General features: G+C 39.2%; 1 protein-coding gene across 1 annotated transcript; it reads left to right on the plus strand.

Annotated features, from left to right (window-relative positions):
* Window positions 1-463: 463 nt before the first annotated feature.
* LOC129742386 (uncharacterized protein K02A2.6-like) lies at window positions 464-4,516 on the plus strand. Its single transcript, XM_055734286.1, has 4 exons — window positions 464-1,615; window positions 1,669-2,927; window positions 3,098-3,615; window positions 3,717-4,516. Exons 1-4 carry the CDS (start codon window positions 464-466, stop codon window positions 4,514-4,516), a joined length of 3,729 nt encoding a protein of 1,242 aa, XP_055590261.1.
* Window positions 4,517-19,202: the final 14,686 nt, after the last annotated feature.

The raw sequence follows: 19,202 nt of genomic DNA on the forward strand, positions 1-19,202 counted from the left end.
AGCTAAATTTTCAACAAAAATTTAGTAGAGATTTTTTTTTTCTTTGCTTTGTTTGCTCCAGCCATCATACGGCTGGTTAACTTTGAGGTTATGATGACAATATTATGTTTTTGAAGGTGACGCCGCCGTATTTAGCGTTAGCCAATCTGCCGGGAAGCAGTGTTTTTAAACAAATCGTCGCTGGGAGCGATAGGCTACAGAGTAGCGACTGCTAACATAGCAGAGAAATAAAATTAGTCGCTGAGAGCGATAGGCTACAAGGTAGCGGCTGTGGCAGCGTTTAACGTCACTTAATGTGATAGGCTACGAAATAGCGGCTGCACAGCGGATTACGAAAAGCTCACAAGAAGCTTAGTTCAGTCTGTCTAAAGAACAGAAAGCGGAATCCATCAGGTTAAAAAATAAATAAAAAAAAAATCAGTTATTGTTAACCATAGATATTGGATTTCAGGATCCATCAGGCATGGAGAAGTGGGAGATACAAACTTTCAAATTTAAGGCTATTCCCCGTAACATTGTTCGGTACGAATGGATCAAGTATAAGCGAAATTTCGATTTCATCGTTGCGGCTTCAGGGGAGACCGACAAAACTCGTATCAAGAATATTTTTCTTGCACGAGCCGGACTAGACCTCCAGGAGGTATTCGCGTCGATCCCGGGTGCCGATGTGGCTGAAAACGGAAACGAGGGGATTGACCCATACGCGGTCGCTATACAGCATCTAGACGCATACTTCTCCCCTAAGCAACACGAGACGTTTGAGAGGAATGTTTTCTGGACACTCAAACCGAATCCGGAGGAGACAATCGGAAAGTTTATGTTGCGTTGTCAGGATCAGGCTAGCAAGTGTAACTTTGGAAGTACGGCTCAGGAAAGCAGAGCCATAAGTGTCATTGACAAAGTCATTCTTTTTGCCCCTAATGATCTGAAAGAACAACTTTTGCAAAAAGATGCACTCGATATTGACCAAGTCGCTAAAATTGTCAGTTCATATGAGTCGGTGAAGCCTCAAGCTCAGCTGATGAATATGTCATCTTCGGGAGCCTCCGAGTCCTTTGGGATAAATAGTGATGAGAGGAGTAGCATCAACCAAATCCGATTTCCCTCCTTCAACGAATGTACAAGATGTGGAAACGACAAACATCGGGCTAACGATCTTAAGTGTCCAGCTCGTAAAAAGGAGTGTGGCAAGTGCAAACGAATGGGACATTATGCCGTAAAATGTCGAACACCTACAACTAAAAGGAAGTTTGCGGAAGAAAATAGACCAGGTCCTAGCAACAGATTCAAGAGATACCGCATAAACGAGATCGAGAGCGACAGGGAAAGGGAATCTCGAAGTTTCATATTTAATATAAACGACGGCGGAGAATTACTTTGGCTCAAGCTTGGTGGAGTAACGTTACAGTTACTGATTGATTCGGGCTGCATGAAAAATATAATCAATGAAAAGGCGTGGGAATACTTGAAGAACAATGAAGCGAAGATAAGAAACCAAGTGAAGCATTGCAGCGAAGTGTTTCTGCCGTATGGGGAAAAAGCCAAACCGTTGACTGTCCTTGGGAAGTTTGACGCATGCATATCAATTGATGACGAAGGAAAACTCATTGAAGAGGTAAGTAAAATAAAATTTACAACATATTTTTTAAAAAAAAATTATTCTCACAGGTTGCGACGTTTTACGTGGTACTCGGAGGCCAACAGTGCTTGTTAGGTCGTACCACAGCTATGAGTCTGGGGGTTTTATTTATCGGATTACCGAGCACTGACGGAATTTACATGATTGAGTCTACGCAAAAACGGCCATTCCCGAGAATCAAAGGCGTTCAAATCGAGATACCTATTGACACAAGTGTTGCGCCGGTGTGCCAACATCCTCGTCGTCCCCCAATTGCTCTTTTATCCAAAATAGAGGAAAAGCTAACCTCTTTGCTTGTTAGTGACATCATCGAGCCGGTAGAAGGCGGCTGTCAATGGGTTTCACCATTAGTAACAGTGGTTAAGGATAATGGGGACCTTCGATTGTGCGTCGACATGCGCCGCGCAAACCAGGCGATTTTGCGAGAGCGTCATATTATGCACACGATTGAGGATTTTTTGCCCAGATTCACGTCCGCGAAGTATTTTAGTCGTCTTGACATAAAAGAGGCTTTTCATCAAGTGGAGTTGAAAGAAGAAAGCCGTTACATAACAACCTTCATAACCCACATGGGCCTCTTTCGCTATAAACGGCTGATGTACGGAATTGTAGTTGCTCCAGAGATCTTCCAGCGAATCTTGGAGCAAGTTTTGAGTCGCTGCAAAAACACCGTCAATTTTATCGACGATATCCTTGTCTTTGGTAGCACAGAAGAAGAACATGATGCGGAACTAAAGGTAGTACTATCGATTCTGAAAGATCGTGAAATCCTCTTAAACCAAGAGAAATGTCTGTTCAAGGTTAATAGTTTGGAATTTCTCGGACACACGATCTCGTCGGAAGGCATCAGACCGTCAAACCGTAAAGTTGAGGCTCTTCAAAGATTTCGACCACCAATCACCGCCGAGGAGGTACGAAGTTTCCTTGGGTTAGTGACGTACGTCGGACGCTTCCTCCCGAATCTAGCAACAATAACAGCACCGCTTCGCGAACTGACCCGGTCCGGCATTAAATTTGTATGGGGGACAAAACAAGAGGAATCCTTCATGAAGATTAAGAACATGATCAGTAATGTGCAGCAATTGTATTTTTTCGATAACACCTTCCGAACTAGGCTTATCGCGGATGCATCACCAGTAGCGTTGGGGGCGGTTTTAATACAATTCGAAAGTTCAACTGATTGCGAGCCACGACCGATTGCATACGCCAGCAAGAGTCTAACAAGCACCGAACAGAGATACTGTCAGACTGAGAAAGAGGCATTAGCCTTAGTTTGGGGGGTAGAAAGGTTTGCGGTATATCTTTATGGGAGGACTTTCGAGCTTGAGACGGACCATAAACCGCTAGAAGCGATTTTTCGACCAACATCTCGGCCATGTGCTCGTGTGGAACGATGGGTTCTGCGCCTCCAGTCTTTTTCTTTCATAGTGAAATACCGTCAAGGATCATCCAACATAGCGGACCCCCTATCTCGTCGAATAATTCGCCATCGGAGACGTTTGACGCGGAAAGTAAGTTCATGGTTTTAGCGGTAATGGAGTCCGCTGCAATCGACGTACAAGAACTTGAAGATGCCACCCGATCGGATTCAGTTCTCAACAGTGTCAAAGAATGTTTGCGGTCAAGAAATTGGGACAAAGAGCAGGCTAAACCATTTTCTTCATTCAAGGACGAACTTGGATTGGTAGGAGATTTGTTGGTCCGGGGAAACAAACTTGTCGTACCTATTAAACTTAAATCAAGAATGCTTGACATTGCCCATGAAGGACATCCGGGAGAGTCCTTAATGAAACGCCGTCTCCGTGAGCGCGTGTGGTGGCCGGGCATGGATAAAGATGCCGTGTCCCGAGTAAAGACGTGTGAAGGCTGTCGTCTGGTTGGACTACCAAGCAAACCGGAACCGATGAGCCGTCGCCCTCTACCTTCTGGACCATGGATCGACACCGCTATTGATTTTTTGGGTCCTCTGCCATGTGGTTCTTATCTTTTGGTTATCATCGACTATTATAGCCGTTATAAAGAAATTGAAATCATGTCGAAAATAACCGCTTGCTTGACAGAATCTTCACTCGCTTAGGTTACCCTCGTACCATTACGCTCGACAATGCCAAGCAGTTTATCGGCACTGAACTAGAGATGTACTGCAAGTACCACGGAATCACGTTGAATCATTCGACACCGTACTGGCCGCAAGAGAACGGCCTGGTGGAGCGACAGAACAGATCTCTCATAAAACGCCTTCAGATCAGTGCTGCCTTCGGAAGAGACTGGAAACAGGACCTGCAGGACTATCTTATCATGTACTATACGACGCCTCATTCCATAACCGGGAAAACGCCCACCGAACTAATGTATGGCCACACAATTCGATCTAAGCTCCCAGCAATTGGAGATGTTGAGACGGTTCCGCCACAAACAGAGTTCAGAGATCGGGACCAACAATTGAAAGAAAAGGGGAAGGAAATGGAAGACACTCGTCGTCGTGCAAGGAAGTCTTCAATAGAGTCAGGAGATACGGTTCTTATGCAGAACTTAAAACCTGGAAACAAGCTGCTCACCACCTTCAGCCCAAAACAATACCTTGTTCTGTCACGGTCTGGCTCACGGGCAACAGTCGAAGACCTCCAGAATGGCAAATCATATGATAGGAATGTTGCGCATCTTAAAAAGATTGTTCAGCCAGAGATTGTATCAGACGGGGTACCTTTCAATAACAGTGACGATCAAGATGAGTTGCAGGCGTCATCTGAAGAGGATTTCCATGGCTTTGATTCAGAGGTAACGAATTCCGAGACTAATTCATCTGAACCCATCATACCTGCTCGCCAGCGCAGATCAGCCAAGAAACCTAGTCGGTTCAATGACTACTACATGTAGCTTCTCAAATTCAAAGAAAGGGAGATGTAATGCAGAGTGCGGACCTGTCGACATGTTCTCAGAACACTGCCTGGAGTACGGCCCTGGCTGAGTAATGCGGGAGACATTCATTCGGATATTGGAAGGTGTTGAGTAAGCGTGGTATAAATAAACGTTTGTGAAATTAAATATTTATCCGAGTTTTACTGGTTAATTGCGTGTCACGGTCCCCATAATTACACGGGGTATAACAGAAATGATAATCCATATCGACTATTTAGACATTTTCAATATCCATCGTAAACACGTTGGTATTGAGTGATATTCTATCATTCATTCACGACAAGCTTTGCTCTAAAAAAGTTGAATCGAATAGAAGTTCAGTCAATTCGTAAATAGGTGTGTCTCCAAAAAGTTGAGATTTTGCTAATTCGACATTAACGATTTGAGCTATCTTAAAGTGAACTGAAGTTTAATACAAATATTTCATCTGGTATATTTGATTGAATAATTCTTTTGTTTCTGCGATATACTTTCTTAAATGTTTGCTGGGTACTCATATTTCAATCACGATTTGGAATATGAATTCTGGACTAGGAAAAAAAGTTACATACCCATTTTTAACTTCAGAAAATTTATTCAAGACACATGGTGATTGATTTTAATTTCATAAAAGAAGAAAATATTCAATTTTCTTTCAAGTGATCAAAGTCAGGAACAAAATATTTTTGTATTCGTTTTCTTCTGGTTATCAAAATAAAGGGCTGACAAAGCTCATTTTTTAAGCATTTTGATAAATAACTTTAAATATCATTGAAAGCACTTACAGAGTCAAGGTAGGCAAATTTCACTTTTTGATTGATCAGTAAGGCGGTGTCCATTAATTACGTAACGCAAAAATGGTCTTTTTTTACCCCCTCCTCCCCGTATATCACAAATGGTAACGCTGCGACGTACATGGTAACGCTGTAAAAATTACATGCCACTGATTAATACCCCCCTCCTCTCTTGTCATATTTTTTAATTTGGATTTTTGAAGGTTTTTTCGTCATTCTTTAAATTACATTCAACAAAATAAACTTAGTTAATATCTACTTCTTAGAACATAATAATGATAACTCCCTGTTAACACTTATTAATTGTTTTATTCCGAGTTTCTCTGTGCTTGTTAGCGGTCTTCGTTTCATATATTTACTCAAGGAACATAACTTGTTATGTAAAATATACTTCACTTAGTAATATTCGTCAGAGCTATTAAACTTTGCATGTTAAAATTTCGATGGTCTAATATAAGGTTTTCTAACGTTTATTTCATGGATAATCAATAAAGATCATAAAAAGTCTCTCTCATAATCTTTATGAAAGGAAAAGATACAAATCAGAGGGATCTAAGTAAGCATTGATCGTGCAAAGATGTGTTTGACAGTAGTTCCCGACAATGTTCTACACTCTAATTCTCCTTGACTCAGATTTGAAGGAAAACAATTCAAAATGCGCCAAAACTGGGAAAAATTGGTATGAGCCGTTTCAAATAAAGATTTACAAAAAAAAACTGGGAAAACTCAAATTTTGATTAGGACGGCACAACTCAGAAATGAATTGTAGGGGTTTTCGCGAATTCTGAGTTGTTTTCAATCAGGCATTTTTAAAGAGCGTCTGAACGGCCTGAGCCAAAACAACTCAAAATTTCTAAAATTTTGAAACGTTTTCGGAAGGGATTATATTTTTTTGAAAAATAAATTGAAATTACGAATGAAATAAAATACATAAAAAAAAATTATTTCTCGTCGCATTTTTTTTTCACCGAAGTTGGTGTGTGGCAATTAGCATATTCTGCTGTTGACGAGCAGCATATTGCCTTTATGCCCAGTCGAATTTTCCGATGGTCCAGTGTGGTCTGCTGCTCAGCACAATGTACACCCGGGCTATCTACTTGTGGTTGTACAGGGCGATGTTGCAGGGACTCGGGTTTGGTGGGCAGCACATTCACGCTGGTGCTGGTGGGAGATTATTCCGAGCTAGACTCATCATGGAGGGCGTCCGATGTGGCCTTTTGTTTAGCCGGTACTTCCGCCTATTCCAGTGGCGAAAAGTAATCTCGCACCCGGTGAAAACAAACCTAGAGGGGATTAAAATAATTAAATATAAATAAATAAAAACAAGTTTTAAAATTTTACCCGTCGTCGTCCGACCAACAACTTTTGTTTTCAAACGCTCTGAGTTGTTTTCATCTATTTTGCTCGAAAAAGTGTGCGTCTTTGCTAAGTCCCGGGATTTGGAACTCGCTAGATGAAAACAACTCAGAATTTTGAAGGTTTCTCACTCAGTTGTTTTTATCTTCATACACGGTGCGACTTCTGAACCAAAACAAATCAGTCTCTGAATAAACTGAAATTACCGTGTACATCATCATGAAGATAAAGAAAAAATCTAAATCATAGTTTGAAGAAACGAGAGCTTTTGTTGAGGTTCAGTAAAAATTGTGAAAAATCACTGAGAAGAACTGGAAAAGGTGAATGGTGGCAAAGATTGGATTACCTGTGGAACAAGCGGCAAACTGTGAATGTTTTGAGTAAGAGCAATCCTTTTTTCGGGTTTTTTTTAGTTTTCAACATTGCAAATTGAACATTATCACTTCGAACCCGAATCCTATAGAATCATATGAAGCATTTGGCAAGGAACTCCACGCTTCATTCCTCCATTCCACCACTTGTTCCTGTATCTTTTGCGTTTTACATCTCATGGTTGGCCTGGCTGTAGTAGTAGGGGAAAGGTTTCCTAAATGGGCCTATCGGGTTAAATGACCCTACGGCTGTTTGATGAAATAGCTGACTAGACAGTCTATCTGACCAATGCAGTTTGAAGGTGATACGCTTAGAACATAAGGCAAGAAAGAATTTTATGAATTAACAAACTCAAAAAAATTTAAAAAATCATACAAGGTTTTGATACATTTTGATGTAATATTTCGACTTTTAAAAATTATACGCAAAGAAGCTTAAAACAAAAACTAGGATGGTTTTTGTTCCTTACTAAAATGAACTTAAGAAATTAAACATATTTCAGCTTTTGTGGAGGTTTAATAATGATTATATAGTGAAATAATAGAGTGTTTTTGTATGCCCCCATCATGATTGTAAAATGCCTCCATCCTAAAATAACAGGTTAAATAGAATAAATAAATGATTTTTATCAATGAACCTTCAAATCTAAGCTCTGAATAACATCTTGAGAGAGAATTGAAGATCTTAAAATAGATTTGATAAAGTTTTTCTCATGGATGAACTGCCTCCATAGTATGGCAACCCTAACTTTAGTTTTATTCCATAAAAATATAATACACATAGATTTTTATAAAACTTCAGCTTAGCCGTTCGGAAATTATTACTTTCTAGCAGTTTCAATGAAATTATACGGAAATATTGCCCAAAAAACAGAAGTGTTGTTCAAAACATAAATAGGCGCATTTATCCCGCACGGTTTGACGTTCGGCATTTTAGACAACACTTATAATAAAATCATTTTCTCAGAAACAGAAGAAAATTTTAACATAAAAATTACTCCAATGTATAGGAAACAGATGCCTGCACACATGTATATAGTTTTTGTACACATATTCGATGTGATATTTGATTAAATCAGTGTTCTGCTTAATAGGCGCATATAGCCCGCTCCTCCCCTATCTGCAATGAATGGTCTTGGGGGGCATCCATAAATTACGTAACGCTCCTAGGGGGGGGGAGGGGGTTAGCTCGAACGTTACGAATTGTGACATAGGGGAGGGGGGGAGGTATGGTCATCGTTACGTAACGATTTTTCCTTTAAAAATTTCAGTTTAATCGCAGCTTTTTTTATGTCATGCAATTTTGGCAGAATGATGTGCAAACCAAAATCAGTTTATAATTTGTAAGCTTAAACATGATTGACACTGGTTTGTAATCTTTCCTCTTTAAAGATTCTGAAATAGACTTCTTGAAAGGTGTATTAAATATCCGTTGAAAAAAACCTCTACATTTAGGTACATTTACCCCCTAGAACTCAATTCAACCTTAAAACGTAAATTTTTCTATTTTTTCTCAATTTATTAAATAAAATACAATTTTGATTCTTGCGACGAATATTACTTAGTGGGATATATTTCGCATAACAAGTTAGGCTTCTTGAACAAATTAAAGTAAACAAGGTAGATCATCAGTTTACAAGCAAAGAGCAACTCATAAAAAGACAATAAATTTATTTTATGAGAGAGTTATCATCAATGAGTACTAAGAAGCGTTTTGGATAGATCGATATTAATTCCGTTTTGAAGAACGTTGAAAAATTTATGTTGCAATATTTTTTTACCTAAATCAGTATTCAAAACCATGAGAAGATGAGGGGGGGGGGGGGGGTAATTATCAGCGTTACGTAATTTTCATAGGGGGGTACGTCGAAGCGTTACAATTTGTGACATACGGGGGGGAGGGGGTCAAAAAAGTGCAATTTTTGCGTTACGTAATTTATGGATGCCGCCTTGTATTAGATATCTACTATGTTGAAACGAAAAATGAGGAACGCAATTTTTTCATTTTTCAGGATGCCTACAAGTTTTATCCATGTTGGCGTTAGAAGAAAACGAAGAAGAAGGTGGAAAAAGGGAAAAAATACAAACCAATTAGAGGCATGTTGAAGCTTACAAATTTTGTTTGCATTCCCTGAAAAAAAAAATGCATGGTATCAAAATAGCTGAGATAAAAATGATCGTTACATAGTGATGAGCATACCTCCCCCCTCCCCTAGGAGCGTTACGTTATAAATGGATGCCCCTGGAAAAAACTGATGAAAATAAAAAAAAGGAATGAGAAAAGTTTGCAATAAATATTGAAAGCACAAAGCAAATACTGTTAAGATTGTGCAATTAAACTTTGAAGTTGCTTCCGAATCAGAGTGTCCATTTCCCGGCCATTTTAGCGTTCCCGGGAATCGGGAAATCTGAAGATCCTTTTCTCGGGAATTCCCGGGATCCCGGGAAAAATTAAAAATAAAGATTTTAACATGAAGATCTTAATCCTTTACTGCGTATGAATTCTTAGCAATATGGTATTGTTAATTTTAAGGTAGTACCTAGTTTTGCAAAATATTTCAAACTTTTTTAATGCGTCAAAAATTCAATAAGCAAACCCAGACCCAAAAACAAAGTATTGCTGATCCAATCTTTTTTTCTATTTTTGCGATAGCTGATTTGGGCTCCCGTAGGGTATCACTGTAAAAAAAATTACAGTATTCAAGAAAAAAATGAGCATTGTTCGACATAAGGATTATTTATCGACTGAAATTAAATCGGATGAACTAGCGAAAAACATTGAAAGATTATTAAATCATCTTGTCAAAAGAAACATGTATACCAAATATATTATCGGAGTATCAATTGTTTATAAAAAAAAATTGTGTTTGCCTTGAGATTGGTCAATCAGCGGTCAAAATCACGGAAAAAATGAATAATAAAAAAAATTGTTTGCGATGGGGTCAATCAGCGGACAAAACCACGAAAAAAATTAAAACCTGTAGTTGTTAAGTTTAGATTTCGATGACACGGTAGCGATCAAATGCAATAAGTGGTAAAATTTATTATGTTTCTTTTTCATTCACCACATCAATTGCAAATTAAAGTGTCTGCTGAACACGAGTCGGTTCAAAATATTCAAGAATATTGTCCCTTTCATTGAAAGTTGGATTTCGTGCTATGTGTTGCAGTCGCAGTTATCCGTATAAAGTTTAACTGAAAAGCGGTTAGCGTGTAGAAAACCGTCAGATTTTATACTGATTTGACAGATCGCACAAATATCGCAGTTATGAGTGCGCAGTCCAATTTTTTGCGATGCGAATGGTATTATTTCCTATAATAGATATTCACCGATCAAAACTCCTTTTTTTAACTTCTCATATACAATTTGTTACATTTTAACGATAACATAATCGAATTCGACCATCATAAAAAGTATCAAGGACGCATTTATCGCATCAAAAATCTTCGTCATGCCAAATTCGTTAATTCTCAGGAAAAATGTGTTGTCAATAATGTAGATTGTTTTCGCGGTTTTTTGTTTTGTCTGAGATTTCAACGCTCTCACGTTATTCTTCTCTGTTAATAATGTAGAAGCTTCCATCCTCGCTCCCAGAAGAGGAGATAACTTCCTTAAAAAACGCATTTGTGTTGTTATGAATGAAGATAACGAATAACCTTGAATGAAATGAAACAGGTAAATACAAAAATCTGTGTGTATCTCGTAATTAATTCAATCTCAATGAATACTAAGAATAATAATATTTCATTCCGAAGACTTCATGTTTTGCCCTCTCTTGTAAAATAATGATTTGTTATTCAAGAATTTACTTCTAAACTTTCCCATGAAATTAGTGAGTAAGAGTGATTTTTTTAACTGTGTTTACTGCTTCGGCTAGCCTACCGCACGGAAGGCTACCGTCGCACGGTTAGCAATTTTCCCAGTAACCGCAATACTTTAGCTTAGCTTAGCTTAGCTTAGCTTGGTTGACTACTCACATCCACCTTTAACCATTTAATTCGAAATGCTAAATCAACATTTTTCTTTTGTATGAGTTTACCAATGCAAGTTTAAGTTATGTATTTATAAAATGTTTTCGATAGTTGGAAAATATCGTTATGGAAATAAATGCATTTCGAACTCCATGATCGCAGGCGTGGCTAAGTAGAATGAATTCCACATCGCCAATGGTTGCTACTCCGTGATTGACCGAGGCCATCAGTTTTGTTCAGAGGTCAAATGAACGGAGGCTGGGATTGGCCGCACATTCACAATGCTCAAACCTGATGCTCTCTCTTTAAATATCAATAACGGCGCCGGCCACGTCCTAGTAGTCAATGGATAGATTGGAAAAGGTAGAAAGGGATGAAAGTTCAATCTTGTGCTTTAGGACCGAGGTCACCTCTGCATCCTAGCAAAACAATTTTAGTTTGCAGGTGTGGGTTAAAGGATATGATCGGGAGACACTTTTGACTAGTGTGATCAAAATTATCAAGCCTTTTCTTCTACTCTCCTTCTATTGCCTAGTTAAACTAATTGATATTTTTTTCCTGAAAATTATTCCCTATCTTAATCTTACAATAAGTCTCACTACTGAAACTCGAATAAAAAAAAATTACCTTAGTTTGGTTCTATTTTAAAAAGATTTTTTCAGAACAAAGTTTCAGTTTGTTTGGATTACGTGTCGCTACTAAGCCTATCTTTTTATGACCAATCACCAATGTTACTATACTTAAAACTGCTTTGATTAAAAAATCAAAAACATTTGAACAAATGTGCTTAATTGATTGATTTCGTTACTTCTGAATACTTTTTCTTTGGTCGACTTTTAAATACAAAAAAAAGATCAATGAATTTCAAAATTTCACAAAAATAAAAAAATAAATAGTTAGAATATTTTATTGCATTTGCATTTATCTTACGCTACCACATCAAAAGTTATTGATGTTATTGAAATTCTAACATGTTGTTTGGAAATTTTATGGAACCCATAATGTTAGAAACGTAAAGCACGCAAAATTTTCTGTGCTCGTTTTCTTGTTGGAAAGGCTATTCTCCTTGCTTTCTATTTTAGTTCATTTTGTTTTCATTCGTAAATCTACGGCACTTGACATTCTTAAATCTTTGGTTCAAATAAATTTAATTTTATTGAAATTGAAAAAAAAAATTATTGAAAATTATTTTAAAAATAAGTTTTAAACTTATTATATAATTAATATGTTATCAAGATATTATTTCATATTTACTAAAGCAAAATAATGCAAAACATGAAAATAAATAATTAAATAATCTCAAATATTGTTTAATTTTTCTTCAGACTTTTTCTCGATGTATTTTCATGCGCTTTTAAAATTTGTTCAGTCTCATATAAAATCAATGAATGGAAAATAAAATCATTAATATACCTTTTCGAATTGAAATTTTTTTCTAAACGTGAATCTAATAGGGTTTATAAAACTTACTTCAGAAATTGTATGTAAATTCCAATGGAAATTTCATCGAACTCGACTATCATACGAGTTTCTTGAAATCTGAACTTTTCAAAGGGTTTTTATCGCACTTCCAAACGCAATGTTTCCAGTCATCAAGTATCTACGCTGTCAAAACTTTGTAAATTCACTATTTTTTTAAAATAATTATAGAACAATTTTAAAATTATGAATGCCAACAAATAATGCACAATTTACACAATGTACTTATCTTTTAACCGTCCTAAAATTATTGGATAAGCTGGTCTCCGGTCTTGTTGGTCCGGGAGACGTAGCACCAGACTTTTTAACCGCAGCTTCTCAAAAACACCGATCCAAACGCAGAAAATTCACTTTTTTCACTGCCAAATATTGCACAACAATGAAACTTGATTAACTTTTAAACCAGATTTCGCCTAAGATTCAAAATTTTTCAAAATTTACTGGGCCAAAGAACCGAAAAAATTGCGACGGCTCCCAAGCCCCGCTAATTTTTGAATACCTTTTCCCAGTAACCGCAATACTTTAACAGAAAAACTGGTCTGATTCTAGCTTCAAAAATTTGAAATAATTGAGAAAGATTTCTCACTATCGATAGAAGTTAGTTAGCTACACTGTAATCCATCGAACATCGTAAATTTTCAGATAACTATCCATTTGTTTAACAATATGTCATTTCTATGCTGATGATTTTGTTACTGTAGCGTTTTATTATTGGTTTTATAGATTCTTTGGCGTTTTTCACTATTACACTAAGTTTTTGATAGAAAAAAACATGTTTTTATCAAATTCCTTGTGTTAACCAGATTTAAGAAAAAAATTTGAGACTAAGCCATCAAAATTATCCAACAAACGAAATCGAGTGTCCAGTCAGTTAATCAGTGGTAGAACTATCATTTTCCTTGCCCAATATGACTCATTTTTGGAATTTAGATCGTGTAAATTTGTAGTAATTTAGAACATATTACTGAGTTCGGGAATTCCCGGGATTTTTTAAGCGATTCCTGGGATTCGGGAATTCCCGAGTTTTTCTAATTCCGAATTATTCATTCCACTCTATTCCGAATTATTCATAGTTTTATTCCAAAATAAGGGATACGTTTTTTTCAATTTTTATACGCAAACTTCATAGATCAAAATGTCATGCTCGGAAAATTTCATCGCCCTCAATTGTTGAAAATTTCAAAAAACAGCTACTTTAAATTGCCGTCAAAATTTTTTGAATGAATCTAAAGATGTCAAAATGTCACAAATTACGTCAACTTGTCAATTCACCTTTACAAAACTTTCTATAATGACTGGAACAGCTTTTGCGGCTGATTTATTTAAAAGAACGTTTTAAATATAACTTTGTTACTTTTTTGTGGCCATGATCTTAATAAATTTTTAAAAATATATTTCCATATGTACAACATATAGCTCTGAACTTTAGCTTTCTCAAGCACTTAGTGTTACTAACTAACTTACACTCTTTATCTCGAAGCATATTTTTTTCAAAAAAAAAAAAAAATTCTTCGACCTTCAATAACGTGGAAATAAATGATTTTAGCTGAATCAGAGGACTGAAACAGCTGTCAAATCGCTAGTAAACGCACCATACCAAAATTTCGGTACCAGAACGGTACCCTACGCCATAAAGTCCACCTGGGGCCACTGACCTTTGTTCCCACCTCGAACTGTTTGACACACATTGCTTCAATAGTGGGATGTCAGTTCGCGCTAGTGCGCTCCAAGGCAATACTCTTTTCCGAATCCTCTATCAGCAATACCTCACTCTAACACAACTCGACCAGTCCAGGAAGTCCGGAAACAAAAAGCGAGTTGTCGATGACACTTTCTCTGTTCGAACACGCGGCTAGGGGGGAAAAGCCCCCTAAGTCACGTGTAGGACTCAGACTCCTCCAAACTCACAGGAAGTGTTGACTTAAGTCACCACTCAGCGCAACTACCCGATCTTCAAGTCGGGCGCTTGACTCACCCGAAGCGCAGATCGAGCTATAGACCGCCCTCATCAGGTCACACTCGCGGTTCAGGCGCATCAATTCCCGAAACGCGTGTCGAACCCTGACACCTCCGGCCTCTCAGACACTGACCTGTAAAACACGTTTGCGCATCTACTCGTTTTGCGAGTCGGGTCTATACTCACCGAAGCGAAAACGAGTTGGCGATCGCTCTCCCTACGGTCACGTCCGCATATCAGAGCCATGACCCCCCGAAAGCGTGTTGGACCCTCACGCTCACACCCAGGTACTGGTACCTAAGTACCCGGGTGCACAACTTCTTCCGCGCGGGATTGGCAGACCCGTCGACAGCCTCTAGTGGGTTTAGTGTAGTTCTCTTGGCCGTACATCTGCAATACGCCGGACTTGCAGACACGTTTCCACTCTGCACCACGGGGAGGTGGAACTACGTCGCAGAGCAAAATTCAGGAAGATAATCTGTCTAAAGTATCTTGTAAAGGTCTGTGCAGCTGAGACTCAGTAGATCCTGTGACAGACTCCACGCCGTCATCCGCAAGTTCTCTTAGAGAACAGCCTTCAGAGAGACAATTGTCGATATCACTTGCATAAAAGTTGTACAATAGTGGACTCAAATATGAACCCTGCGGGAGGCCCATGTAAGATGATCTCCTAATTGGAATATCCTCGTGAGCAAAGTTCAAATTTTTCTCACAAAGCAATCTGTTTAAAATGTTGTTCAATAGAGGAGGCAGACTCCGGGAGTGAAACTTATTTGACAAAACCTCTATTGAGACTGCATCTAAAGCTTCCTTTATGTCTAGAAACACTGAAGCTATTTGCTCATGTTTTGCGTACGCCATTTGTATTTCTGAAAACAGAAAAGCAAGACAATCGTTTGTCCCTTTGCCCCTGCGAAACCCAAACTAGGAATTTGAAAGAAGACCACTTATTTCTACCCATCTATCCAAACGAAACAAGATACTTTTCTCAATCAATTTTCTTATACAAAGCAACATCGCTATTGGACGGTACGAATTGGGATCAGACGCAGCTTTCCAAGCTAGCGATGACTTCTCACTTGTTTCCATTCTTGGGGAACAATGTGGTGCTCCAAAAATTGATTAAATATATTAAAAAAGCTACAAGTTAAATTTGATTTTATGAATTCCCGGAGTTGAATTGTTGATTTCAGAATATCTAATATTTTAAACGGACCCGAGTGCCAAAAAAGGTCCTGAATAAAACTAAAAATACTTACTCCATTGATAAATTGATAAAAAATAAAATAAATAGTTAAAGATCTTCCCAGAGTCAAATCACAGCATCTCTCAGTAGACAACAAGAGTTCTGAAATTCGAATCCAGATTTCCTTGTTTCTGAAAGCGAAGGAAAGACATTTGACACATGGAACACCCACAATATTTGCCCAAAGCTCTGTGTATCCTAAATTCCAAACCCCTGAAAAAAGCTAACGGGTCACACTACATATTGACCGAACCGAAGGACAAAGTCAAGTTCAAGGGAAAGAAACTTTAGTCTTTCCTCAAAACAGAAAGTATCAAATTTCCGCAGCTTTTAGCAAAACCCGCACCGTTGTTAAACATTCCTGATCATGTTGAACTGGCCCTGACCATACTTTGTGTGCCAACAAACGACGAAAAAAAACCCTTGCAACGAACTGGCCGGAACTTGTGACCCACCCCTCGTCGCCATCACCGTCGTTCGTCGGTTAAAGCTGAAGATCACACAATTATGATCCAGCCGCTTCAGGCCGGTTGAGACGTTATGGAGCCGCCAAACGAAGTCGATCGTCATCTTCTCAGACCAGATGGCATCATTTTTGTGACTTTTTTCTTGAGGGTTTCTTCTCGCTTCCACACCGTGTTCCCCCAAAGCGATCAGAATCTTTGAATTTTGTGCCAGAAGCAGCGGAGAGAGTTTGCGTTCCGCGGCCGGCCGGCACAGTAGAGTGGATTAATTTCCGGTTGGCTTTTAATTGGCGCAAGTGTCCGAGCGATCTGCCGCTCCGGCCCCTGACAAATCTTGCGGCTTCAGTTAGTAGCGGCGCAAATGTGACAAAAATGATCCGTTATATACCTATGGGGCTATGGATAAGGGAAGCCCGTTGATTTAATGCTGCTGCCGCAATGTCTGCTTGTTTCGGGAGCAGTGTGATCAATTTTAAGCTTTTTTCAAACAAATAAACAGAAAAAAATGTTGAATACAAATCTAAATTCATTGAGCGGTTTTTGGAGTAAATCGGTTCAGTTAATGTTGAGAAAATTAATTACCAATTTTAGGTGCCGGTCTTACCCGCACTGGTTCATGAATACTGTTTTTGTCACTGTTTTTATAATGAATACTATAGTTATAGAATAACTGTTTGAAATCTCTAGAAACAGGACAAAATTTGCTTTCAGTGTTTGCAAAATGATCGTTTTCCTCAGGGGGCCTCTATTACCCCCAGTTCCCCTACGGATAGCTGCGTCAGCAAAATCCACTTTTGAATGTAATGGACATTATAACTTCCTTAACTTTAACATATTCAAAGGGAATGTTAATAAGTTTATCGGCCTCATAGGTCGTTGAAAATGTTGTTTTTTTTTAGTAAGAACATTTCATGATTATCTCCAGACCGCTCTCACAGGCAAGTACCCCGTTATGATGAGAACATCTTCCTCGTGTATCCAGTTTCCGATTCATCACAGATCAACCCCGCAAAATCATCTCGACTCCTCTACATCTACTGGGCCTCCAGCACCGGGACGCAACGTATCAGGAACTACGGAGACCTCTGAGCCCTTCGACTCAGTCGCGCCGTTTCCTGCCAGCGACAACAGTCGTCCCGGCCCTGAGTTCGTCTGTGGTGAAGGGGTTCTCCAGCCTGCGATTTCAGGCAAGTACGCTACTTTGAACTGTCCTCCTCCTCGTGACGGAATTTGCATTTCCAGGGATCTTCGTTCTCGCTCTGCATCCGATACATCCGAGCCCATCAATGTTTATTACCAGAACGTTGGTGGTATCAATTCCTGTTTGGTTGATTACCTCCTTGCCACGTCATGCTCCTGCTATGAAATCATCGCCTTTACAGAAACGTGGCTAAATGACCGCACCTTATCCAGTCAAATCATCGGCCCAGATTATGCAGTGTTCCGTTGCGATCGAAACCCCCTGAACAGCAAAAAGTCAACTGGAGGCGGAGTTTTACTTGCTGTCAACTCTAGACTCCCGGCTCAACTCATCGAAGACAGTTCCTGGGACGATTTGGAGCTTCTTTGGGCCCTCATTGATCTCGTTGTACTTATGCGTAGTGTACGTGCCTCCTGATCGCTCTTGTGACCCGCTTGTAGCTGAGTCTTTCTCGCGGTGCCTATCCAAAGTAAGCTCAATCTGCTCTCCCGAAGATGACATACTTGTCATCGGTGATTTTAACATGCCTGGCTTGAAATGGTGTCCTTCCGATGGCGGCTTTTTGTTCCCAGATCCTATGCGCTCCTATTTCTCGACTCCTTCCAACATCTTCCTGGACTCTTTGAGCACCGCGACTCTTCGCCAGATCAACAGCTTTGAAAACGAAAACGGCCGTATGCTAGACTTCTGCTTCATAAACGATGGCTTCAGGAATCCGACTATTGATTTAGCTCCTGCTCCTCTTGTTAAAGTTGTTTCCCATCACCCAGCTTTAGTGGTCTCACTCGATGTCACTAGAGTTAACGCTCCTATAGAGGAAACCGCTCCCTTCTACCAGGACTTCAAAAACGTCGACTACGAAGCTATCTCACTTGTCCTGGATTCTATCGAATGGGAGAACGAGCTCGATATGTCTAATCCCAATGCAGCCGCTGCGACTTTTTCAAATATACTGAATTATATAATTGACCGCCATGTTCCGAAACGTAGCTTACCCTCCAACCCTCGAGCTCCCTGGGTCACTAATCAACTGCGACAACTGAAGACGGCAAAAAACCGTGCTCTTCGAAACTTCAGCAAGCACAAATCCTTCTGCACAAAGGAAGAATACCGCAAGCTGAACACGGCGTACAAAAAAAGTAGTAGGCGCTGCTACCAGAACTATCTCCACCGACTACAGCGTAATTTTAAGACCAACCCGAGATCTTTCTGGAAGTACGTTAAAAATCAGCGGAAAGAATCTTTTTTTTTATTTATTTAAGTCTTTGACTGCCGTCATACAGACCGAGTATTAAAATCACTTATGATTAAATTAAAGTTATGTTAATGCTAGGGAACGTCACGGATTGCACATTTAAACATTGATTTGGATACATTGAAGTCAAACAAGTGTGAAACATCGTTGAAGACTTGACAACATCGATTAAGCGGGTGGTTTTGTCCAAAAACTGTTCTGCTTCTAGGTAGCCAGAAGGTGGTTTGGTTGCGCAAACGGCGTGCTGGGGCGTGTAAACTCAAGCTTTGGAGCAATTGTGGACAGTCAACAGTGTTTGTCAGGATATCGTATACAAACATTCTTTGCAAATATGTTCTTCTTTGACTCAGAGACGATATAGACAGAAGAGCGCATCTTTGTAAGTAAGGCGGTAGCCTTACGGGGTCTCGCCAGGGCAGTCGACGCAGAGCATAACGAAGAAATTTTTTCTGAACTCGTTCGATCCGTTCGATATGAACAGAGTGGTAGGGTGCCCAAACTGGTGCCGCATATTCCAAGACACTTCGCACTAAAGAGCAGAACACTGTCTTGAGAGCATATGGGTCCTCG

Source organism: Uranotaenia lowii, chromosome 2 (genome assembly GCF_029784155.1).
Source record: "Uranotaenia lowii strain MFRU-FL chromosome 2, ASM2978415v1, whole genome shotgun sequence".
NCBI classification, from domain to species: domain Eukaryota; kingdom Metazoa; phylum Arthropoda; class Insecta; order Diptera; family Culicidae; genus Uranotaenia; species Uranotaenia lowii.

Bases quoted from the DNA above. Each gene is read 5' to 3' on its own strand.
- LOC129742386 (XM_055734286.1), top strand. From the start codon at position 464: ATGGAGAAGTGGGAGATACAAACTTTCAAATTTAAGGCTATTCCCCGT. The intron at 1,616-1,668 runs GTAAGTAAAATA...TTATTCTCACAG, and splicing joins AAGGAAAACTCATTGAAGAG to GTTGCGACGTTTTACGTGGT. The intron at 2,928-3,097 runs GTTTGCGGTATA...CATCCAACATAG, and splicing joins TTAGTTTGGGGGGTAGAAAG to CGGACCCCCTATCTCGTCGA.